At 55.2% G+C, this 24,418-nt stretch overlaps 3 protein-coding genes across 5 annotated transcripts; 2 read left to right on the forward strand and 1 right to left on the reverse strand.

The window, feature by feature from the left end:
• The first annotated feature begins 343 nt into the window (after positions 1–343).
• Positions 344–4,140, forward strand: MIF4GD (MIF4G domain containing). The gene is made up of 6 exons (XM_044247458.1): positions 344–408; positions 1,302–1,433; positions 2,248–2,357; positions 2,549–2,704; positions 2,805–2,897; positions 3,416–4,140. The coding sequence occupies exons 2-6, from the start codon at positions 1,352–1,354 to the stop codon at positions 3,641–3,643; spliced, it is 669 nt and encodes a 222-aa protein (XP_044103393.1). The 5' UTR covers positions 344–408; positions 1,302–1,351; the 3' UTR covers positions 3,644–4,140.
• On the reverse strand, positions 4,043–8,270 carry MRPS7 (mitochondrial ribosomal protein S7). The gene is made up of 5 exons (XM_044247457.1): positions 7,996–8,270; positions 7,298–7,489; positions 7,120–7,183; positions 5,461–5,628; positions 4,043–4,646 (listed from the first exon to the last, which is right to left on the reverse strand). Exons 1-5 carry the CDS (start codon positions 8,184–8,186, stop codon positions 4,425–4,427), a joined length of 837 nt encoding a protein of 278 aa, XP_044103392.1. The 5' UTR covers positions 8,187–8,270; the 3' UTR covers positions 4,043–4,424.
• Positions 8,271–8,347: 77 nt separating this feature from the next.
• Positions 8,348–24,328, forward strand: GGA3 (golgi associated, gamma adaptin ear containing, ARF binding protein 3). 3 transcript variants are annotated; one of them, XM_044247453.1, is made up of 17 exons: positions 8,348–8,433; positions 15,585–15,669; positions 15,792–15,867; positions 16,778–16,876; positions 17,513–17,636; positions 17,876–17,979; positions 18,121–18,201; positions 18,755–18,892; positions 19,432–19,513; positions 19,621–19,737; positions 19,923–20,165; positions 20,575–20,645; positions 20,890–21,209; positions 21,435–21,658; positions 21,966–22,135; positions 22,267–22,377; positions 22,591–24,328. In XM_044247453.1, exons 1-17 carry the CDS (start codon positions 8,394–8,396, stop codon positions 22,699–22,701), a joined length of 2,196 nt encoding a protein of 731 aa, XP_044103388.1. In that variant the 5' UTR covers positions 8,348–8,393; the 3' UTR covers positions 22,702–24,328. The 3 variants fall into 3 exon arrangements, 2 of the variants coding, with proteins under 2 accessions (XP_044103388.1, XP_044103387.1); XR_006384503.1 differs by lacking the exon at positions 8,348–8,433 and having other exon boundaries at positions 15,448–15,669; positions 22,245–22,377; positions 22,591–22,675; XM_044247452.1 differs by lacking the exon at positions 8,348–8,433 and having other exon boundaries at positions 15,449–15,669.
• Positions 24,329–24,418: the final 90 nt, after the last annotated feature.

Raw genomic sequence — 24,418 nt, forward strand, 5'->3', positions numbered from 1 at the left:
AGCCCCGGGCGTGAGAGTGGGCTGGGAGGAGGGGGCGCCACCGCTGGCGACCGAGGGCTTCCTCTGGGCCGAGAAAGGTCCAGCCTGGCGCGGACGAGTCGAGTAAGGACAGGGTGGGGGCGACGTCGAGGGCCTTCCCCTCGCCCAGCCACGGACCTCCGGAACACACGCGGCGAAGACAACGTCACCGGGACTCCGGCAGGTGGCGCTGGTGGGAAGGACCCGCCCCTCCCGGGTTTTGCCCCGCCCCTTTACGCTGGCCCCGCCCCGGCGCCGCGCTCGGAAATGACCTAAGCGGCGGCGAAGCCCAGCGGGTCGTTCCAGCTCTGCGGCGCGGCGGACGGGGTGCGCGCGCGCCATGCCCGCCGAGCGGCCTCCGGGCACGCGGGCGCGGTGCCGGCCCGGCAGGTGGGTCCCCGCGCTCCTTTCGCACAGCTCCGCCTCTCCCGCTCGCGGGACCCCGGACGGCTGTCCTGCCCCGCCCGGAAGGGCGTTCCAAGCTCGGGGAAGTCGCCGGGTTCTGGAGATCCCCGAGGTCGTCCTTCGACCAGGGAGGAGGCATCGCGCTCGGAGAGGGGACTCCAGCAGGGACAGCCTCTCCCGTCATCCCGCTCCCCCCTTCTTTAAAAGGAAGGCTCCAGAATGGAGCTCAGGAATTAGGAATCCTGAGTGGGCAAGGCCGGGTTCCGCCGCCCGGGAGGCCAGTTTAACCAGTCCGTCTCGGGGAGAATTTGGCCAGGACAGGAGCAGTTCGGGGCCCCGCACCCCCCTACACAGGCCAGGCCGAAGGCTGGAGGGGCGGGTTTGGGGACTGAGAAGGATTCTGACCAAAGCAGAAGGAAGGGTCGCGGCCAGGGGATTGGAACCTTGCCGAGGCAGACATGTCCCCTGGAAGGTGGGGCCGCAGTTTCCAGGCCGCTTTCCATAGGCAAGGGGAGTGTCTGATATGCCCCTGTCCACACTCCAGCACAGCTCATGGCACCCCAACCTTAGTATCACCGGAGAATATCCCTGCCTCCTGTGGAGACTGGACGGTTGGCATTTTCACCTTCACCTCTCTAGGCTCGTGTAATCCCAGAAGCTACAGGGGTTCCTAAACTTAGCAGCAGGTGCCTGGCTGGTGTTCAGTCTCCACGAGAGGCCGAGCTTGCTGGGCCCTCAGCCAACCAACCAAGGCAGTAGACTGGCTGGGAGCACCTGCCCCAAGCACTGGCCAGCCCTGCCCGGGGCCTACAGAACTAGAAACCCTGACCCCACGCTGCACACCTGAGGCCTCTCCCTTTCCCTCTCCTCCTCCCCAGGTGCTGTCATTAGTCCCACCTCAATAAAGAGCTGCTGGGGCTGAACGGTCATGGGGGATCCTGGTAGAGAGGAGTATAAAATCCAGTCTTTTGATGCAGAGACTCAGCAGCTGCTGAAGACAGCACTCAAAGGTGAGCATGAGAGCCCTGAGCTGCGGAGAAGGGGCCAAGGGGACAGGTCTGGAGGCCTGAGCCTTAGCTGGTGATTGCCCAACCAACCCTGTCCCTTTGCTTTCTGAGAGTAGAAGTCAGGACAAGCTGGAGGACAAGCTACATTCAGGCCAGTAATTGAAAGTATGAATCATAGAGTCACCTTTCGGCCAGTAAAGCCATTTTTAAAGTTTAAGTCCCCATGAGAGTGGGGTGGGGCACAGAGAACAGAGTTCTCATCTCCTGAGCCCTTGCATTGGACCTGGCTTCCGCGTCACCACAGCAGGCCGTCTTGAATGTGCAGAGCTGGCTGACTTGGGACAGGATGAAGCACTCTGCTTGGCAGAGGAGATGCAGTCATTGTCCTGGATCGGTGCCTTCTGCAGCCCTCAGAACAGAAGTTTGACTCAGCTAACAATTAGTAAAGCCCATCCCATGCCAAGCTAAGCCTGCTGGGGAGGCCCTGCCTAGCCTGCCCTTGTCAGGTTTCCTGTATGTATGTTCTAAGAACACTCTCTTCCCTGAAATTGCTGTCAAATACATTGTTATTTGGTGCTCCTTCCGCAACCCAGGGCCAGGAAATATGTGCCCTAAAAACTAGCGTTTGCTGATTAGTCTCTAACAGCCACATATCCTGGCCATCAGTCTCCCAGTGGAGCTGGGAAGTCTGGTCTCTTTAAATGTAAGTGTATCACGGGAGTGCCCTTTTGTAGACATCTCAGATCCTCCTTAGAAGCAAGGGGAGACGGATGTGGTAATTCAGCAGCTCTAGATTCCGCACCTATCTCTACCCTAGATCCAGGTGCCGTGGACTTGGAAAAGGTGGCCAATGTGATTGTGGACCATTCTCTGCACGACTGTGTGTTCAGCAAAGAAGCAGGACGCATGTGCTATGCCATCATTCAGGTGGGCTGGGACTGGTAGAGAAGCAGGGAGACGCTTCGGGAAAGGCCGCAGTGGAGGGCAGGAGGCCTGGCCAGCAGGGCAGAGGTGGAGAGTCAGACCCGACAGTCCTCAGCTGCTGAAGCTTGAGTGGGGGGTCACCACGGCATCACCCCCCGCCCCCCCCAGCTCACTGCCCTTTCCCTGGCTCACAGGCTGAGAGCAAGCAAACAGGCCAGAGTGTCTTCCGACGGGGACTCCTCAACCGGTTGCAGCAGGAGTACCAGGCTCGGGAGCAGCTGCGAGCCCGGTCTCTGCAGGGCTGGGTCTGCTACGTCACCTTTATCTGCAACATTTTTGACTACCTGAGGGTGAGGCCTGGTAACCACCCTAGGAGGCAGAGACAGCCGAGCTGAAGGCTCTCCTTCAGCCGCTAAGTGCTCTGGCCCCTCCCTGGTCTCCCCCCCACAGGTGAACAACATGCCCATGATGGCCCTGGTGAACCCCGTTTATGACTGCCTCTTCCGGCTGGCGCAGCCTGACAGTCTGAGCAAGGAGGAGGAGGTGGGTGACCCAGGTTCAGATGGCTGTGGAGGTGGGCCGTCCCCGGCTCAGCTCAGAATGCGGGCCCACTGTCCCTGGAGGCGTCCGAGCGTCACTTCCCAGGGCAGGAGCCTGGTGGCGCTCTTCAAGGCCTGTCTCAGTTCCAGAACAAGCTGCCAGGCTTGGAATTTATTCAGAACAGAGAGCAGCCAAAACCTACAGGCTCAGAGGCTTCCCTCCCAATAGAAAAGCCAGCCTGTGGTAGGAATCCAGCTGTGGATACAGACGGCCCAGAAACACAGAGCCTGGTGGGGCAGGGGGAGGAGGGGGTTCTGGGTTAAGCGGCAGCTTGGAGGCAAACCCCGCATCCAGCCTGGCCCGGGAGACCTTAGGCAAGTTCCAAACTGGTCTCCTTTCACGTAAGATGTGGCGAACGCCCACCAGGTGCCGGGAGCAGGACGGAGGCGGCACAGCTGGAGCGGTGCTGCTCCGGAGAGGCGGTGCGTGCGCCCTGGGGTCACCTCCCACGCCCCCTGCAGGTGGACTGCCTGGTGCTGCAGCTGCACCGCGTGGGGGAGCAGCTGGAGAAGATGAACCGGCAGCGCATGGATGAGCTCTTTGTCCTGATCCGAGACGGCTTCCTGCTCCCAAGCGGCCTCAGCTCCCTGGCCCAGCTGCTGCTGCTGGAGATCATCGAATTTCGGGCAGCCGGCTGGAAGACGACCCCGGCTGCGCACAAGTATTACTACAGCGAGGTCTCCGACTAAGTTTCCGGCTCAGGCTGCCTCACCAGCAGCACCGGCCTGTCCCTGCCGGACCTTGAACAGCTCAATGGGGTTTCCCACTCACGCGGAGGTACTGCCTGAGCACCTTCCCTCCCGGGTTCAGGGACCAGGGAAGACACCAAACAGACCTGCCCCTACTGTCCCCTCAGCCTCTCCCCCCATCACCTCCAGCCTGGGTCAGGCAGGGAAAGGCAGCTTGCAACACCCACCGTACTGTGTAACCACTGGTGCAACAGCCATCTTGGTGCCTCAGTTTCCCCATCTGTAAAAGGGGTACCCATAGCTACTGGTGGTATACTTTGGGATACTGAGGAGCAGAGCACAAGTCACCCCAGAAACTGCTTTTTATACATTTTGTACAAGGACCACTTCTGAAACAAACAAATTTCCAGTCGATTTTAGTAAACAGCAGGTACCACCACACACACAACACCAGTTCAGGACGAGAATTTTCTAATAAACCTTTTCTAACATTAAAACTGCTTCCTTTCATATCTTACAAAGTTCTACACTGAATAGAGGAAGAGAAGCTGGATGGGCCCGCAGTTCCTGGGGGAAATCCAAGTTGATACGTTCCCAGTGTATGAGGACAGGAAAAGCAAGTTCTAGCGCCCAAAGAAAGGACTAACGCGCATAAATACGTTGCTCCCCCCTTACAAGGCCTGCACGCCCTTAAAAAGGAACTACTTCACCCACAAGGGGTTTTCGCCGACAGTGACCCTGGCTCCTGCTGTTTCTTGCAGCAGAGCGCCGCCCCCTCCCCCTACCACCAGCGGTAGTGAGCCAGGGCACGGTTGGCCTCGGCCATCTTGTGCATGTCATGCTTCTTCTTGATCACAGGGCCCTGGTTGTGAAAAGCCTCCAGCAGTTCATGTGACAACTTCTCCGGCATCAGCGTCCGCCGGTGCTTCTTCTCCCTGCACTCAGTGAGCATCCACTTCATGGCCAAGAAGCGACGCCGCCGGGCGGGAAGTGGCACAGGGACCTGGACAGGAGAAGACACGACAAGTCAGTCCAAGACCTTGTCAGGGCGGCAGCCTCCTTCTGCCCTGAGCTCTGAGGAAGAGCCACAGGCTCCCTCTGGGCCAGCTCTGACAACACTCGTGAGGGGCCTGGCTTCTCCTTGAGTCCCCGCAGCCCTGGGGGCCCTCACTCGTTAGCAGAGGCATTCACTGAGCACGCAGCACGCGCTCCTGAGGCCCCGACCCCTCTCGCCTCTAAATAGAAGCTCAGCCCGGCTGATAACGAGCATCAGCTGGGAGAAGACCCATCAGGCCGGAGTGACTCAGCCAGCGCGGATCAGGGGTGCCCCAAAACAAGCCCCTCTTGTCCAGAATCCTTTGCTAGACCGCCGTTATATGCCAGGCACCACTAGGGACCCAGACATTAATGAGTCTCCACCCTTAGGAAGTTTACATTAAAAAAGCAGAAGCCGAGAACACTGGCTTATGACAGTGACACAGAATTAAACGCCAGGAGAGCGCCTTGTTAAGTTCAAGAAATGGCAACAAAACACCAGTTTTGGGTCAAGTGCTACTCTAGACACTGGTATACAAAGATGAGTTCTACACGTCCTTCACGAGAAGCTGACAGCTTACAACACAGCATCGTGGACGGAACGGAAGAAGGGGTGCGGGCCGGGGGGGGCGGTGCTGGCGGATCCTGAGAAAACCTGGTCCCTAGAAAACGATCAATCTTAGCCCAACTCTGGACCTTCCCACTCCCAAGTGCTCCCCACCCAACCACTACCAGCTTGTTCTGTGGGTAGGGAGCCCTGCATTCCGGCCCTGACCGCTCACCTGGTAGAAATGGCCCCCTCTGAGGATGGGCACCAGCCCTATCACAGGCTCACAGTTTTTCAGAGCTTGGTGGAAGATGGTGTAGGGGTTGCGTTCGATGGTTGCCTGTTCCTCAGCAGAAGCAGCATGGTACTTCTCAAACTGCTTCCTTTTCACAGCTTCCAGAGTCTGCAAAGGGATAGAACTGGAAGATGCTGCCCCGGGGTTCCCTGAAGGGTTTATCCAGCTGGACTAGTACTTTCCCCTTTACTCCTGTCACCCTGTTTCTCTATGACAGTGCAGACCCTCTCTCAGCACTTCTAAGGCAAAGTTCTTTTTTTTTTTTTTTAAAGATTTTATTTATTTATTTGACAGAGCGAGATCACAAACAGGCAGAGAGGCAGGCAGAGAGAGAGGAGGAAGCAGGCTCCCTGCTGAGCAGAGAGCCCCATGTGGGCCTCGATCCCAGGACCCTGAGATCATGACCTGAGCCGAAGGCAGCGGCTTAACCCACTGAGCCACCCAGGCGCCCTAAAGATTTTATTTATTTATTTGACAGAGATCACAAGTAGGCAGGGAGGCAGACTCCCTGCTGAGCAGAGAGCCCGATGCAGGCTGGCTCAATCCCAGGACCCTGAGATCATGACCTGAGCCGAAGGCAGAGGAGGCTTTAACCCACTGAGCCACCCAGGTGCCCCATCTTTTTTTTTTTTTTTTTTTTTAAGATTTTATTTATTTGACAGAGAGGTGAGAGAGGGAATACAATCGGGGGAGTGGGAGGGGGGAGAAGTAGGCCTACCGCTGAGCAGGGAGCCCAGTGCAGGGGTCCATCCCAGGACCACCTGAGTAGAAGGCAGATGCTTAAGGACTGAGCCACCCAGGTGCCCCTAAGGCAAAGTTATTAAAGGCCTCCTCTTTTCTGGAGTAGGACCACAGAGATTGGTGACTGGGGGAGTGAATGGTGGTTCTGACGCCTTCATTATAGCTACCACTTCCATACATATACACGAGGATCATTTTTTTCCCCAAAAAATTTTGGGAGAGAGAATTGAGCGTGAGCATGAATGGAGGGACAGAGGGAGAACAGACTCCCTGCTGAGCAGGGAGCCCAGTGTGGGGCTCCATCTCAGAACCCTGGGATCATGACCTGAGCCTAATGCAAATACCTGACTGACTGAGCCACCCAGGTATCTCACGGAAGAAGGTAATTTTTTTGGTTTCTTTCCTTTTTTTTTTTCTTTTAAAGTAGGCTCCACGCCCAGCGTGGGGCCTGACATGGGGTTCAAATTCATGACCCTGAAACCAAGACCTCGGCTGAGATCAAGACTTGGACGCTTAGGGGCGCCTGGGTGGCTCAATGGGTTAAAGCCTCTGCCTTCAGCTCAGGTCATGATCTCCGGGTCCTGGGATGGAGCCCCACATGGGGCTCTCTGCTCAGTGGGGAGTCTGCTTCCCCCTCTCTCTGCCTGCCTCTCTGCCTACTTGTGATCTCTCTCTGTGAAATAAATAAATAAAATTTTTACAAAAAGAAAAAAAAAGTTGGACACTTAACCACCCAGGTACCCCACACAGGGAAGGTAATTCTAATGGCAAGTATATGAACCTGTTCTTTTTTATACTAAACTGAAAGAGCCACAGACAAAGGTATAAGCAAGCAGGCAGGAGAGACGTGCTATTTACCTGTGTCATGAGGGATCTGGCCAGTACTTTGTTTCCTCCTTTCATCATCATGTTGATGAATTTACTTCAAGCAGAAAAACAAAATGCTTAGATTTCCCAGGCTGTATCCCAATCCCTACTGTAGACCCTCCCTGGTACAGTCCCAGTCACTGAACAAAAGTATTTGCTCCCATCTAACCTGATCACGGGGTCTTCAAACACAGAGCTTGTTTTCGCTGCTGGGGCAGCTTTGATAAGCTGAGTCTTCCTGAGTTCCTGTTCACACTTCTCCTCCTCAGTCAGCTCCGCCAAAGGCTTGCGGTAATACTCCTTGTCAGTCTGTGGATCCCTGTATTCAGGACTATAGCGGCTCCACCTCACCTGGGTTAGCCTGAGAGTGGGGAAGAAGCCGGCAAAAGCTGACTCCACAAGTGGAAAGGCCTGACTTAATAATGGGCATGTTGGCCAACCCGCCGACGAGTGAGAGGCACGGAGACCGCTGGACAAACCTGAACGCAATAATTCTGGCTCTTGTCCTAAGAGATGGGAGGGCCTCCCCCAACAGCCCAGGAAAGTCTCCCTCTCGTCAAGTGCCAACGGTAAGATGAGGTTCCTGAACCCGAGGACAGGTGCCCTGTCTAAGCATCTCCGCCTCCCGCCCCCTGAAAATCCCAGCTCTGAGCTTTTTGGTAAGGGCGCGCTTTCAGCTTCGACTCAGAATCACTACGCCTTCACCTTGGCTCGAAGTCACGCAGCCAATTCAAAGCTTTGGACCGAGGTATCCTGGCCCGCAGGCTCTCTACAGGTTCCCGCCCGGTCTGACTGTGGCCCTTTCCTTCCCTATAGGTCTCTCCGTGAAATCCCAAGAGGCACCCCAGCTTCCTACTGCCCTCTCACCCTGGAAGCCGCGGGACAGCAGTCCGCAGGTTCAGCGCCAGGACCGACCACCCTCGCGCAAGCTTCCCCGCGGGGGCAGCCATCTTGGCTGGCCACGAGGACCCCACGAAGGCTGCCTTCTGCGTGCCTGAGCGAGTGACGGGAGACGGCGGAAAGGCTACGCAGAGTCCTAAATCTGTGCGACACTGCATTCATCCGGGCGTTGAGAGTCTCTCACTCCGAGGTCGAAAGGCAAGAGCCAAAAAGAAACATTCGGCGTCTCATTATCCGCCGCAGTCCGAACCGACCCTAGGAGGGCCGGCTCTCCTCTCAGGCCCCCATGCAGGCCCCGCCCCGGCTCGTCTCTCACAAGTTCTCGCGAGGTTTGAGGCCGCTGGGCCGGCCCGGGCGGCTGCAATATGGCGGAGGCGGAAGGGGAGAGCCTGGAGTCCTGGCTGAGTGAGTATCCGCGGCCGCTTCTGTCTGCCCTCGAACCCCCTCCCCGCCCCACTCCGCCCCACTCCGCCCCCCTCCTCCCCCCTCAGGGGCCCGCGGCGGCGTCGCCTAGCAGCCCGCGCCTGGGCTCGCCCTTGCCGCTGGCATTCCGTGATCACGCCCCTTCCCCAGCAGGGCGTCCCGGCCCCCGCCCGGCGCCGCCTCCCACTTCTGCGCGTGGCGGCGTGAGCTCGGGTCCTGTCCGGGCTTCCGCGGGCTCCGGGGAAGCGGCGGCCAAGTGCGTCGGCTGACACGGCATCGGCGATTTGGGGAGATTGTGGTGGGGCCGCGCGCCGCCGTGACTCCGGGGCGCCGGTGCCTCAGGATTTGGGCTGAAACTCCGGGAGCGGTGGGTGCCGCTGAGCACATTCGGCTAAAGAATTGCGACCTTATATTTGACAAGTGGCCGCCTCGCGCAGGCAGAATGTTTGAAGCAGAAGAATCCAAAAAGGGATAAAGAACAGCTCTACCCTTTTCCTGCAGTGTCCAAGGTTTGGTGATGTCCGTGTTGGGGACACACACACTTGAACATCTTCGCTAGTCATTTGTAGGTAACGTTCCCAGCAAAGCTGAGGAGCACAGCCTAGTGCAGTAGTCACAGCGGCCTGTAGCTTTAATTGCTAATTCACACTGCTATTAAGGAAATACGTGTTGACCTTGTTAGCACACAGTGCTCTGCTGAAGGGTTAATAAATTAACTTTCTTATGGGCTTAGAAGAGGCCCCTGGAGGCCTCTTTAAGTGAAGACAAATTAGACGGAGACAGGATGCCCGGAGACGGCCTTGTGCAAGATCCAGAGCTGTTGCAGGTGATGGCTCTTTCCTCCAATGGCCTGACCTTTCTTCCTTTCTCCCTTTCTTTCTTTCTTTCTTTCTTTTTTTTTTTTTTCTCTCTGACCTTTCTTAATAAGAAACCACCCCCTTCAGGTGGTTGAACCTTATGTTTGCAAAGTCTGCAGTTGCAGGCAGGTCATAAAGTCCTCCGTGTATAGGGAACTGTTCTCCAAGGAGCTCAGAGTGCTCCAAAGACGTTCATTTAATTCATTCATCAGGTATCCTCCGGAAGTAGGTACTACTGTCACAATTTCGCAAAAAGGACACCCTGACTGTAATCAGACCACTTGCCCAGTGCCATCCAACCAGATATAACTACATTGGAATCGATTTGATTCATAGATAATAATGGGGACGTTGGAGTAATTTGACCTAAGCTGAGTTTAGCATGCTAGGTTTAGAGTTATATTTTGAAATAGGAGGAGGACAGGCTTTTTTTTGAGGGAGAGTGGAAGTGGTGAGTCGGAGAGTGGGATCTGTAGACCCTGCAGCTGAGACTGGCCTTTGATCTTGCCTATGACTTAAAGTGGCATTGGGGGGGTGTTAAGATTCTTTCTATTCTTTTTTCTTTTTAAGATTCCATTCTTACCCGTTGTTCACCTTCACAGTTCTTATGACTTACTGGCGTGAACTTTATCAGTTGAATGAACCAGTGTTTGGTTTAGCACTATCTTAGTCTAGGTTCTTGTCACTCCATGGTTTGCCAGAATTATTATAGAAGCCCTAGCTGGCTCAGTGCCTCGAGTGTCTCCCTACCTCCCCTCCGTCCACTCTGCATTCTGCTCGCAGAAGAGCACTTCTGTCTAATCCGGTCGTTCCACTGCTGCACACCTACTGCCGCCTCTTTGTGGCTTCCCGAGAGCCTCCTTGCTGTGGTAAGTCAGGTGTTCTTGTCCCCCCAGGACACTGTTCTCGTTCCCCAGAAGCCCTGTTCCCCTTTGCTCAACTAAATGCTTTAAGACCCATCCCAGATTCTCCTTGCCACGGACTGTCTCTTGATGACTTCAGGGAGCTCCTGTAGGAGTGTGGTGGGAGAGAAAGCTGGGAAGTTAGAACCAAATTCTGGAAAAGCTTGAATTCCAGCCCTAGAAGTTTAAATTTTGACAATTATCAGGTCCCCATTCTTACTGTACCTGGTGAAATCCATGTTTTTAGGAGGATCAATATAGGGGTTTTATATAGGATGCCAAGGAGCAAAAGTTCTGGAAGCAGGTGAGGAAGTAAGGAGGCGTGAGGGCAGGGTTAAGAAAGGGAGAGATTTGGGCGCCTGGGTGGCTCAGTGGGTTAAGCCGCTGCCTTCGGCTCAGGTCATGATCTCAGGGTCCTGGGATCGAGGCCCGCATCGGGCTCTCTGCTCAGCAGGGAGCCTGCTTCCTCCTCTCTCTCTCTGCCTGCCTCTCTGCCTGCTTGTGATCTCTCTCTGTCAAATAAATAAATAAAATCTTAAAAAAAAAAAAAAAAAAAAAAAAAAAAAAAAAAAAAAAGAAAGGGAGAGATTTAAAAAGACGTTGAGGGGCGCCTGGGTGGCTCAGTGGGTTAAAGCCTCTGCCTTCGGCTCAGGTCATGATCCCAGGGTCCTGGGATCGAGCCCCGTATCGGGCTCTCTGCTCTGCAGGGTTCCTGCTTCCTCCTCTCTCTCTCTCTGCCTGCCTCTCTGCCTACTTGTGATCTCTAATAAATAAATAAAATCTTTAAAAATAAATAAATAAAAAGATGTTGAGAAGTGGGTGAGAAGGAAGGAGTCAGCAATGGGGGATTCAAATCCGGATGCCTGGGCATGGGGGCAGAGTGAGCTTTTGAATGATAGCACCATTTATAGAAATGGGGAAGTCAGGAAAGAGAAGTAATGAGTTTGTTTTTAAACTCTTTTTTTTTTAAAATTTTATTTATTTATTTGACAGAGAGATCACAAGTAGGCAGAGAGGCAGGCAGAGAGAGAGAGGGAAGCAGGCTCCCTGCTGAGCAGAGAGCTGGATGTGGGGCTTGATCCCAGGACCCCGAGATCATGACCTGAGCTGAAGGCAGAGGCCTCAACCCACTGAGCCACCCAGGCGCCCCGTTTTTAAATTCTTTTTGATCCAAATTATGTAATTACACTCTTGAGCTTTTGCTCTGTTTACTTCACACAAGTGGCACCAGAAGAGCATAAGCGCCCCAAAGGTAGGCTCTGAGTCTTGGACTCTTTTTTTTTTTTTTTTTTTTAAGATTTTATTTATTTACTTGACAGAGAGAGATCACAGGTAGACAGGCAGGCAGAGAGAGAGAGGGAAGCAGGCTCCCCGCCGAGCAGAGAGCCCGATTCGGGGCTTGATCCCAGGACCCTGAGATCTCCCGAGCTGAAGGCAGCAGCTTAACCCACTGAGCCACCCAGGCGCCCCGAGTCTTGGACTCTTTATGTGGTCCCATGGCCTCCCATGGCCTCGTGCGCTGTGTACTTGTTTTCTTTTAGTTCTATTATTGACTGATTGAATAGTATCGTACAGGGTAGTTGACCTGTGTAGTTAATTTTCTGTAGGTGCTCAACAAAGACTTGGTGACGAAGTCTCTCTTAATTCAAGACTGTAGCACCAAAGGCTGCCTCTTGATTTCCTCTCTATCCTGTTGTTGTTGCCTCTGCTCCTCTCCAAGTCATGTGATACATAGACTCTGTCATCTGCGAAATGGCTGAGTCGCACTGCGATTAGGTAGCCAGTGCTGGCCCTACTGGAACCAACCCTGCTTGACCTTTTGAGGCCCTACTACGGTCAAGGCTACTGATGGAACTAAGCTGAAAATGAGAGCCGGGAATCTAGAGGCACAGACACACAAGAAAACAAGGCTTTTAGGAGAGATCTGAAAATAGAAACCTTGAGTCAGTAGAGCCTAGAGCCAGTTCTAGAAGGTGGGGCTTACAGGGGAGGCGATGGTATCACCTCTCTGCCAGGTGATGGAGCATGTTGAGTGGGTGGAAAGTTGTGTGCATCTGCAGGAGGGTGACAATGGGCAGTTGGAGGGATTGAGTTACCCAGAATTATCCCCAGGACTTTCCTCCCCTTCCTAAGGGTGCTTGTGAGCTGGAGAGTTGGAGGAGACACTCAGAACTCGGCCTGGCCAGGGCTCTTTGTGCCCACATGTGGGCAGAGAGCTCCCCACAGAGTTGCAGTAGGAAAGTCTATCAAGATGAAAGGAAGTGGGGCACTAGAGAAGCTGAGCACACGTGGGAAAGAAGTGGGCATATTCCAGACTTAGGCCTGGGGTGCACGTTGGGTGAGCGCCCATTGTTCAGGTGGGTGTGAGGGCAGCCGTGTCTATGCTGTCCTCTGTACCTTGCTTTTGGGTTGAGAACAGTGCAGGCGAGAGTGTGTGATTGTTTTCTTACAGCCTGGGGTATGTGACTCTTCTCAAAATAGTAAGAGCAGCAACGGGAAAGGTGGGGCCTCTCAGACCATCTTAGTTTTTGTAGCCTTCAGCTTCTTGATGTCACGTGAGAACTTTAAGCAAGGTAGGGATCAGTAACAAATCCTCGCCAATACCTGAGAAGGTATCCATCAACCAATGGGAGAAACATGGGGCCTCTGCAAAGTGATAGCTTGTAGGTCACTGTGGCAATAAAGATCCAAATCTTCCCCAAGATTTATTTATTTGGGGGCGCCTGAGTGGCTCAGTGGGTTAAAGCCTCTGCCTTCGGGTCAGGTCATGATCCCAGGGCCTGGGGTCGGGCCCCACATCAGGCTCTTCGCTCGGTGGGGAGCCTGCTTCCTCCTCTCTCTCTGCCTGCCTCTCTGCCTACTTGTGATCTCTGTCTGTCAAATGAATGAATTAAATCTTTAAATAAAATTATTTGAAAGAGATCACAAATAGGCAGAGAAAGCGGAAGAAACAGGCTGCCTGCTGAGCAGAGAGCGCGATGCGGGACTTGATTAGGATCCTGAGATCATGACCTGAGTCAAAGGCAGAGGCTCAAGCCACTGAGCCACCCCGGAGCCCAAAGAGCCACTCTTGATAGAATTAACCTTGCTTCCCTCCTAGCTTGACATTTTAAAGGGCCTGTTAATTCTCTTTTCAAGATTGAGGACAGATACTGTCCTTTTCCTCCAAATAGGAACCAAACAGTCTGAATCTTCTAGAAGTCAGAGGGGAAACACTGCAGGCCTTCCCTCTGCCGCAGGGTGGCGGCTGCTGCCTTGTCGTACTTCAGAGCCCCATGGGGGAGGGGGAAGAGGGGGAGGACACGGGGAGCCCTTGTTAGGATCTGGTCATGGAGCTAGTGATTTTTGATGTCAGGAAAAAGGAAGTTAAGAAAACAGTCACGAGAAATCAGAATTCAGGAACTTCTGACGATGCCATTTGTGTGGAGGGGCTTTTCCAGGGTTCCGTGGCTCTGCTTTTGGCGCTGCGGGACAGCTGCAGGAGCGTGGGTATTTAAAAAGGATATACGCCTTCAGCCTCCCATTTGTCTTCTGAACCTGTAGCCCTAAATTTAGCAAACAGCTTGAGGGTGCTTTCTGGAAGAGGCAGACTCCCAAGATGTGAATCAGAGATGGGAACACGGTTACCCACCCTCGGTGGTGGTGGTGGGGGGGTGTCCTCCTTAGCACAGGTTCTGGAGGTAACAGGGGAGGGAGGACCCACACCAGATGCCAAGAGACTTGACACTGAGCTCCTGGCTTTTAAACCCTCCACGATCCTGAGAACTCTCCAACACTTGCCTTTGTCCTTCATCATAGGAGACCATTCAACTTGAGGGTGCTGAATACTTAAGTTCAGTTTCTGTTTCTGCAATCCCACGGACAGATAGCACAATGGTTGGTGCTTGATAGAGGCACGGTAAATAGTAGCTCAGTTTAAAATGTGCAGTTTAGGGCACCTGGGTGGCTCAGTTGGTTAAGCAACTGCCTTTGGCTCAGGTCATGATTCTGGAGTCCTGGGATCAAGTCCCACATCGGGCTCCCTGCTCGGCGGGAAGATTGCTTCTGCCTCTGACCTCTCCCTTCTCATGCTCTCATTCTCTCTCTCTCTCTCAAATAAATAAATATATATATATATATATATATTTTTAAATGCAGTTTTAAAAAGACATGGAACGCAGGGGGTGCCTTGGTGGCTCAATCAGTTAAGCGACCTACTCTTGTTTATGACTCAGGTCATGGTCTCTGGGTTTTGCAGTCGAGCCTGCATTGGGCTCACACTGGGCGTAGAGCGTCCTTGGGATTCTGTCCCTCTCCCCTCTTCCCCTTCTCTCCCTGCCCTTCTAAGAAAATAAATAACATTTAAAGCATTAAGAAAAGTTAGGTCTTGAAAACATTTGTGGGGTGGTTTTGTGTGTTTTTTTGTTTGGAAGATTTATTTGACAGAGAGCGGAGGGAGGGACCACAACCAGGGGCAGTGGGAGGGGGAGAATCAGGTTTCCTGCTGAGTAGGGAGCCCAACACAGGGCTTGATCCCAGTATGCTGGGGGCCTGACCTGAACTGAAAGCAGACGCTTAATAACTGAGCCACCCAGGTGCCCCTTGTAAAAGTTTTTGAAGGGTATGTAGGAAATAAGTTTCCTAAGTGTGTTATTTTTTATCAAGTATTAACCTGGCTTCAGATTCTCTAGGAGATACTTCTTGATCATCCCTATTTGCTTAATAACTTATATTTATAAAACAAGAGTTACTTAACACTTATTGGTTATATTAAACATTTTTATGGGTATCTTTGAAGATTTTAGTTGTTTGTGTTTATAATTTGTTCTCTTTTTAAACTTTTTTTTTTTTTCTTACAGACAGATCACAAGTAGGCAGAGAGATAGGCAGAGAGAGAGAGGGAGGAGGAAGCAGGCTCCCTGCTGAGCAGAGAGCCCGATGCAGGACTCGATCCCAGGACCCTGAGATCATGACCTGAGTCGAAGGCAGAGGCTTTAACCCACAAGGCTAAGAATTTGTTTTCCCTTTCATTTATGACTTTTAAAATGCTAGATTGATCTGTTGAGGATTCTCTATCAGACAAGAGATTCAGAAACAAACTTTTTTTTTAAGATTTTATTTATGTATTTGATAGACACAGCGAAAGGGGGAACACAGCAGTGGGGGTGGGAGAGGGAGAAGCAGGCTTCTCGCTGAGCAGGGAGCCCGATGTGGGGCTTGATCCCAAAAGCCTAGAATCACGACCTGAGCCAAAGGCAGACGCTTAACGACTGAGCCACGCAGGCGCCCCTGGAAACAAACCCAGCTGCATATCAGTGCCTTAAAAAACCCTCCGTTATGTCCTCTTTGCTCTTTATAACAAGAACAATTGTTCTCCACTTTGCTCTGTCCCAAGATAAGGCCACCAATCCTTCCAACCGCCAGGAGGACTGGGAATACATAATTGGCTTCTGTGATCAGATCAACAAAGAACTTGAAGGGTGAGTCTCCAGGGAGTTAGGGGGCGAGCGGGAGTGTTGCTGGAGAAGTCCTGACTGGCCAAGGAGGGCCCGGGGCGTAGCCCTGGGCTCAGTGCCTGAAAGCCTGGTCTGCTTCCTTGCAGGCCGCAGATCGCCGTCCGACTGCTGGCCCATAAGATCCAGTCTCCCCAGGAATGGGAGGCGGTCCAGGCGCTGACGGTAGGTCCTTTCGCTCTGACGGTGGATTTTAACGAGCCCAGGCCTTTCCTCGTGCACCCACTGGGCTCTCAGAGGTTTTCAGGGCTCACGTCCTGTGGCAGCTGAAAGTTCTTGGTACTAATGTCCAGAACATGTTCCAGAAACTGCGCCACAAATGTGTGTGCCCTTGCGTGAGGCACGGAGGCTGCAGAGAGGCCCGGGGTGTGGTCGCTGCGGGCTGGGCCGCCAGTCCAGTGGGAGAGGCCGAGTGACTGAGGCCGGGGCCCTGCGCCCAGGGTGGAGCTCAACGGTGGCTTCTTGCAGAGAAGCTGACAGAGCTGTCTTGCTGTTTAAAGAGTTGGCCAACTAAACAAGAGTCCGGCAAGTGTAACTTGTTCTGTAGCTACGTGATGCTTGTTCCTACTCAGGGCGTCACACCGAGCAGCAGGTCTTAGAGGATTCAGAGCATCGCCGCGCTCACAGGCCCCCCGGGGCTCTCCCCGACTTCATTCGGGGCGTGGGAAAAGACGTTGAGAAGGACCCTGGGCTTCTGGAGGGCGCCCACGCGCACCTGTTTGCACTGTAGAGCAAAGGCCTTACAACTGGGGTTGTCAGCCGGGGGTGCTTTTGCTCCCCAGGGGACATTTGGCAGTGTTTGGAGACACTGGGTTGCCACCTCCTGGGGTGCTGCTAGCATCCAGCGGGTAGAGACCAAGGATGTGTCTAGACATCTTCTAATGCACAGGACAGGCTTCCACGCAAAGAATGACCGGCCCAGCACGTCAGCAGTGGCGTGGCTGAAAAACCCAGCTTGACAAGAGTCGGAAGCCAAGGAAGGGAGCGCGGTGGAGCGCGCCTCGGCGCGGGGCCTGGCTGAGCGCCCGCGGTGACGCAGGCCGCCCGCGCTCAGCGCCCCGTGCTGTGGCTGCAGGTGCTGGAGGCGTGCATGAAGAACTGCGGGCGGCGATTCCATAATGAAGTGGGAAAGTTCCGGTTTCTGAATGAGCTAATCAAAGTCGTCTCTCCAAAGGTCAGTCGGGGCAGCGTCCTCATTCGGGAACTCCTTTGCGTCCCCCCGCCCCCCATCTTACTGGCTGGCTGTAGAGAGCTGCCCACGTCCGGGCCTTAGGGACTAGGCCCTTGGGGCAGCACAGGGGCCAGGAGGCCACAGGGGCGGGCGGCCTCTCCTGGCCTCCGGGGCTGATGGTGAGAGGTGATGTGGCAGCAGGGGCGCGTGCATGCGGGTGGGGAGGGCTCCTGGGGACGGTGGTCGCTTGGGTCCGTCTTACGGAGTTAGGCTCAGCTTCTCAGCTTCTGTGGCACGCTGGTGTGGCTTTTGCTCTGGGCACCACTTAAAGCATAGGGAGCAGTTTTTCATACTTAAGACATTCTCATTAATTCCTTTGAGATAAAATGCTGTTGTTTCTGGGAGATTGTACGTGGAAACGCAGTGGCGGGCTCCCGGCTCCCTGCCTGAGCAGACTGTATCCGGGAGACTGCTTTGTCACGGGTGGTTCCCCCCGTCCCCGCACTGTGTCACGCATACCTAACACCTGCTGGTTTGGGGTAGGCCTGAAGACTGGGGCGGACTAGCAGCCTTTCATTCCCACGGTTCCTGCCTCTGGGCAGCAATTACGAGGTTTTCCTATTTCCTTTTGCCTCTTAGTACCTGGGGGACAGAGTGTCTGAGAAAGTGAAGACCAAGGTTATCGAGCTGCTTTACAGCTGGACGTTGGCCCTGCCGGAAGAAACCAAGATCAAGGATGCTTACCACATGTTGAAGAGACAGGGTACGTGCTTACCTTCCCTCAGCCTTAAAGCAGCCCCAAAGGCTGGCTAAGGCCAGGAAGAATGCGGGGTGTCTGCTGTCCCTTTCTTCCTCCTGAGGACAAGAAGGGCTCAGCTGCGGTTGGATGGGCTGAGCCCTGGCAGGCCATCATCTCAGGGATGGGCCTTGCCTTGCTGTGTGAGAAAAGGCATCAGAATGACCCGGTGAGCCAGCACTGCGCCCCCCTTGTGTTCCTGTCAGGCATCGTGCAGTCTGACCCACTGATCCCTGTGGACAGGACGCTGATCCCGTCTCCTCCACCTCGTCCCAAGAATCCTGTTTTTGATGATGAGGAGAAATCCAAGGTAAAGCACACCCCAGCCAATAGCGTCCTCGGATGGGGAGGGAGGTTGGGCTCGCTCAGTGCTGTGGGAGCTCCAGTTCCTCCGCGGTCTCTCCAGGCGGGGTGCTACCTTTCCCTTTCTCTTTGGTACCTCCTCTTCCAGCTTTTAGCCAAGTTGTTAAAAAGCAAAAACCCAGATGACCTACAAGAGGCCAACAAGCTCATCAAGTCCATGGTGAAGGAAGTAAGTGGCCCAGGGCCTTGGGGTGGAGGAACCCGTGACCACAGAGCAAGAGTCCCTTCCCCCAGCGTGAGGCCAGAGAGCGGGAGGCGCCCTGGAGCTTGGGGGGGTAGAATGGGTTCGAGGAGCCCGCATGGACGGGGGCAGTTGAGGGCTGGGGGCGGGCCGTTATTTTAAAAGACAAACTAAGAGGCACCTGGGTGGCTCAGTGGGTTAAGCCGCTGCCTTCGGCTCAGGTCATGATCTCAGGGTCCTGGGATCGAGCCCCGCATCCCGCTCTCTGCTCAGCAGGAGCCTGCGTCCCCCCCCCCCTCTGCCTGCCTCTCTGCCTACTTGTGATCTCTGTCTGTCAAATAAATAAATAAAATCTTTAAAAAAAAAGAGACAAACTAGGTTGAGACTGAGGCCTTATGCTTCCCACGAACCGTGCATTAAAAGGAGCTTTCACTGGGACTAGCTTTTGCTCACGCTCTCTGGTGCGATCCTTGTTGTGGAGCGCCAGGGGCAGTGGGATGAGTCTGGGTAAGCGTTTTCTCCTTGATCGTCTTTGCTGTAGGATGAGGCGCGGATCCAGAAGGTGACCAAGCGTCTGCACACTTTAGAGGAGGTTAATAACAACGTAAAGCTGCTCAATGAGATGCTGCTTCATTACAGCAAAGAGGACTCTTCGGAGGCCGATAAAGAGCTCATGAAGGTAGGCGCATCCCGGGAGAGCCACGCTCCGGGAAAGCGAGCCAGCCTGTGCCCAGCACCTGCCCTGCTGTTCCTTGTCAGTCAGCATAGCAACCAGGTTTGGGGGTGGTACCCCGCTTTTACACTTGCTGTGGCTAACCTACTCAGGACAGAAGAGCTGTGGGTACACCTGAGTCTGGGGGACTCTGCGGACCCGCCCCGGGCCTCACTTCTCTCTGCCGCGCCTTCTGCCTCAGCAGCATTTGGGCAGAGACACCCACCACATGCGCCTGATGTTGCCCCTTAATCCTTGGTTCCGTATTCTGAGCCATATGCCGGCCTTAGGGACAGGAAGGGACCTATTTCCCCTGGTTTTAAGCAGATATCCTAGGTGACACAGTGCAGCGGAAGCTGGCAGCAGGAAAAGGCGTCCTGAGAGCCCCGTGCCACCAGTGACTGACTGTGGCAGTAGGGGAGCCTGTGACTTTCTGGACATGGACACTGAGTTAGGTCATTGCCAGGGGACCCTGTAGCTCACTTTAAGGTCTGGGATTCTTTCAGGAGCTGTTTGATCGGTGTGAGAATAAGAGGCGGACGTTATTCAAACTAGCCAGTGAGACAGAGGACAATGACAATAGTTTGGGTGAGTCAAAGAATAGATGACAAGGATGACCTAGGAATTTGGATTTGGCCGGCGGGGGTGGGAGGAGTGTCATGGCCCAGAGTGAGAAGTACCTCTTTCTGCTCTAGGGGACATCCTCCAGGCCAGTGACAACCTCTCCCGGGTCATCAACTCTTACAAAACAGTTGTCGAAGGGCAGGTTATCAATGGTGAGATCGCCAGCTCAGCCATGCCGGACGCGGAAGGTAAAATGTTCTAGTTCCCCATTTCGGACCCATCCAGCCTAGCTCCCCAGGGGCCAGGAGCTGTGGATAGGGTTTTCTTTGCTTGCTCTCCTTCAGTATTAGTTAGGCTGGAGGCTGTAGTCAGGGTTCCGCTTCCTGCTGTGCAGCCACTAGAGTGGCCCCCATCCTTCCTTCCACCCCTCCAGGAAACCACTGTAGGAGCCAGGGCACTCTCATCGACCTGGCCGAGCTGGACACACCCAGCAGTTCATCCTCCACGTCGGCCCCAGCCCCTGCCCCACCGGCCTCTGGCATCCCTATCCTCCCTCCTCCGCCCCAGACCTCGGGTCCTGGGCGCAGCCACTCCTCCAGCCAGGCTGAAGCCACCGCGGGACCCAACAGCACAAGCAGCGCCCTCTGCCTGCTGGACGAGGAGCTGCTCTGCTTGGGTGCGTCCCGGAGGGGGGCTGTGAAGGGCTTCACGTGATGGGCTCCGCAGAGCCAAGGGCATGCGGAATTGGGAAGGACGGGGAATGCCTCATGTCCTTAGCAGGAGCAGGGGAGGGGACTTCAGGTATGAGGAGGGTCAAGTTCAGTGCGCTCAGGCCTGCAGGCCAGTGTGCGCGCAAGCTCCAGAATGGACGTGGTGCACGGTTTTGCTTTGTCCCCTCTCCCCTGGAGGCCTCACCCACTGGACGAAAGGACCAAAGAGCATCCATCTCCCTCTGGAGGCTACCTGGAAAAATACTTTGTCCCCACCTGTCACCCTTTTGTCAGCGACTTTTGTCATGTGACCCTTCGGGGTGAATGGGGCTACCCCAGGGCCAGAGCCCCTTCACCTTTGTCTTTTGTTTCCAGGCCTTGCTGACCCAGCCCCCACTGCTCCTCCCAAAGAGTCCGCTGTGAACAGCCAGTGGTCCCTGTTCCAGGTAAGGACGGCACCAAAATGCTCAGCCAGTTCCACAGAGTCCTCTTTCCAGCTCATCCTCCGCTGTGGCTGGCTGGGCACTGCCCCAGCTGCACTGGAGAACGCTGATCCCATAGGGTGGGCCCCAGCCCTTCCGAGGGCTGCTAGTCCGGTGGGGTCCTGGTAGGCCTCCAGCTGGAGACCCTCAACCCACCAACTGCAACAGGCTCCCTGCCCTTAGCTCACTCACTTTCTTCTCCGAGCAGAATGAGCAGCCGGACCTGGACTTCTGCAGCCCCAAGCCCGGGAGTGCTTCCTGCAGCCCCTCAGACGGGCCTCTTGTCCCGGCCTCAGCACCCTCTGCAGGCAGCTCCCAGGCCCCGCTGCCGCCTCCCTTCCCAGCTCCTGTGGTCCCAGCCAGCGTTCCTGCCCCCAAAGCAGGCTCCTTCCTGTTCCCGACTGGACTGGCCCCAGCCCCCGCCCCGAAGGCTGAGTCCACAGCCCTCGGGTACCATGGCTCCGCTTTGGGGGATAGCAGCCTGCACCAGCTAGATGCCCTTGACCATCTTCTTGAGGAGACCAGAGCGTAATGAATGGGATATGTGGGGGTCGGGGGGCTGGGCCTGGACTTGGCAGAACCGGAAAGCAGCTCCGGAGGGTCTGGGGATGTTCCTTTTGGGTCTGCTGGTTGGACTCTGGAAATGGGTGGGCGTAGTAGGAACCAGCCGTGTGCCCTGGAGGGCGTGTGAGGGTTGACCCAGCGGCTACCCCCTGTCTCTGACTTGCCTTGTCCTCCCTTCCTGCCTCTCAGGACCTCAGGCCTGGTGAAACCGCTCTCTCCCATCTTCTTTCCTGGGGCTAGCGCCTCCCCTCTGATCCCTGCCAGCACCACTGCTAGGCCTCTCCTCCCCTTCTCCCCAGGGCCTGGCAGCCCTCTCTTCCAGCCGCCTGCCTTCCAGTCCCAGGGCAGCCCCATGAAGGGGCCAGAGCTCTCCCTGGCCAGTGTCCACGTCCCCCTGGAATCTATCAAGCCAAGTAGGTGTGGGGAGCTTGGGGTGGGAGGGGGAAGCGCGGGACCCACCACTTGCAGTGAGACGGGGAGAGGGGTGGGCCCAGGCTCTCCTTGCCCACCCCCCCCCCCGCCCGGCTCTTAGACCCAATGTGACCAGTTTTCCTGCTGTCGCAACCTCTGCTTGTTGCCACCATGCTCTCTAGGGGGGATTCTGGCTGATTCTTTCAGGGAGCTTGCTGGCCACAGGTGGAGCCCAGGCCCACCCACACACCCTCCCCTCCGGGCACCGTGGGGTTCCTCCTTCCACACCCACCTGATCTCTGCTTCCAGGCAGCGCCCTTCCCGTGACAGCCTATGATAAAAACGGCTTCCGCATCCTCTTCCACTTTGCCAAGGAGTGTCCGCCCGGCCGGCCGGACGTGCTCGTGGTGGTGGTGTCCATGCTGAACACCGCTCCGCTGCCTATCAAGAGCATCGTGCTACAGGCCGCCGTGCCAAAGGTAGCCGGCACCCCACTGTGTGGAGGGACCCCGAGGCCAGTGGGCAGTAGCATGGGTCCTTTGGGATTCTAGCAGGCCCCTGCTCAGGGGCACCTGCCTTGCTCTTCAGAAGAGCTTCTCTTTCTCTTCAGTCGATGAAGGTGAAGTTACAGCCACCCTCTGGGACAGAGCTGTCTCCATTTAGCCCCATCCAGCCGCCTGCAGCCATCACCCAGGTCATGCTGCTGGCCAACCCACTGAAGGTGAGCTAGAACCCGACCCGGCCTGAAGCCCTGGCTCCCCCCCCCCGCCCCGTGGCCCCAATCAGGCCCTCAGCCTCCGCTTTTGATACTGTAGCACTAGCACTGGCCGTGTCCCTCCCCTGCCCGGGGTTGAATGGCTGAATGAGGACAAAGTGGGAGGAGTGGCTGGCAACGAGCCCTAAGGTCTGTCTTAAGGTCCTCTGTCGCTCACAGGAGAAGGCGAGGCTTCGGTATAGGCTGACGTTCGCCCTGGGAGAGCAGCTGAGCACAGAGGTGGGCGAGGTGGACCAGTTCCCTCCCGTGGAGCAGTGGGGTAACCTATGACCCCGGAGGACTTTCTGTAATCACACGGAAGCCAGGCAGGCTGCTGCGAGACGGGAGGGAGGGCTCCCTGGTCCATCCTCCTCCACGTTGTGGATACAGTGCTTGGAGCTTGGATTTGGAGCAGGGGCCCTGGGCATCGCTGCTGGGAGCCGGGCTGCTGCTGTGATGCTCTCTCCCTTGGCCCCCTAAAAGGACCTGATTTTTGTCTACCTGTGTGACTTGAAGTGGCCATGTACTGTCAGGGGTGGGGAGCGGCTCCAGCCTCCGCACTCTGGCTCTGGCTCTGGCGGGAGCAGGCTTTCCCCCTCATGCTGGCATCCTGATGCCGTAAGGGGGGAGGTCCCTAAGAGACTCCCCCTCTCCTAAGAGGGCTCTCCCTCAAGGACCACATCCTCACACCCTTAGAGGCCTCAGCCCCACGTCACTACTCTGTGCTTCCCCTGCTGGCAGACTCCTGCTCCCACCTCCAGGGAGGTAGGCAAAGCCCCGTGGTCCTCAGCCCCGGGCATCGAGGAAGTTGGCACACTGCTGCATCTCCAACTCTGCCCTCCGTGGGCAACAGCATCCTGGAACAGCCACTGGGTGAGGAGCTGTGTGCTTGTCTCTGGTGGTGGCAGGCTGTGTCCTATGGACATCTCAGTAAAATGGGGAATTAGCCTGTCAGAACTTGGCCTCGTGACAGTCAAAACTAGCGATACAAAAGAAAATGAAAGAGAACCAGTATTTCCCCTTCTCTGGAAGCAGGTACTTAGAGCTTTCTGGGGAAAGTGTGCCTCCTGCCTTGGGAACAGGCCATCCTACTCACTACCTCTTGCTTGGCATGAAATAAACTGCTCTTCTGCCCTTCGAGTCTCTGAAGGGGAGAACAAGTCCCATCACCCTGTGTCCTCCTGCTTGGGCCTCCCCTCTTCCCACCAGGTGGCCTGCGGTGTGCCATATGTTTGGGAACTGGAGGCCTCAGGCTCAGGCAGTTTGCACTAGACTGTTGTCCGTACCTGCTGCCCAGGAACCTTGACCATCCCCAGCTGCCAGCAAGATACGGGGTCTGGCGGTGGTGAGATTAGGGACCATGCTTGAATCGAGTCACCAGACCCTATTTCAACAGTGCTCGGCTCCAAAAAGCTTGTCCTACTTGCTCCATACACCAGGTACAACCGGGCCAGGGCCTCTAGGCCTCACGGGGCAACAGGCCAGTAAGGATCACCAGCTGCGGAAAGAGCACACAGCTCACCTGAGCTCGGCTGGATGGCACGGAGCCATCTCTGGGGAAAAGTGGCACAAACCACACTCCCTTCTCCCTCCCTGCACTGTGCCAGGTTTCCCTACTATGTCCCTTCCCGTCCATCTTGAGCAAGCAGGTTTCACTGCTTCATTAGGGCAGGTCAAAAGTGAATCAGTTTCACTACTTACAGAAGAAATCCAAGAGCTTTCCAGAGACCAGCTGCTTGCAGCCCTGGGAAGGTTTGTGGAATTACTCTATGGAAATCTACCTTTATAATAAGCTTTAGACATCAAAATTATCTGAGTGTTACTACTGAGGTCACCGCTTTGTGACAAATGGCTGTATACATATACCAGTCTGCTGCCCTTGTTCTGCTGCATGTTAAATAAAATCATTTCTGCCCTACCTGGAATCCTAATACACCATCCTCACCACTGTGGGCGAAGTGCCACTTAGGAATTCCAAACATAGACAAATATGCTGGCATCACCTGAC

This window comes from Neovison vison, chromosome 5, assembly GCF_020171115.1.
Source record: "Neovison vison isolate M4711 chromosome 5, ASM_NN_V1, whole genome shotgun sequence".
NCBI lineage: Eukaryota > Metazoa > Chordata > Mammalia > Carnivora > Mustelidae > Neogale > Neogale vison.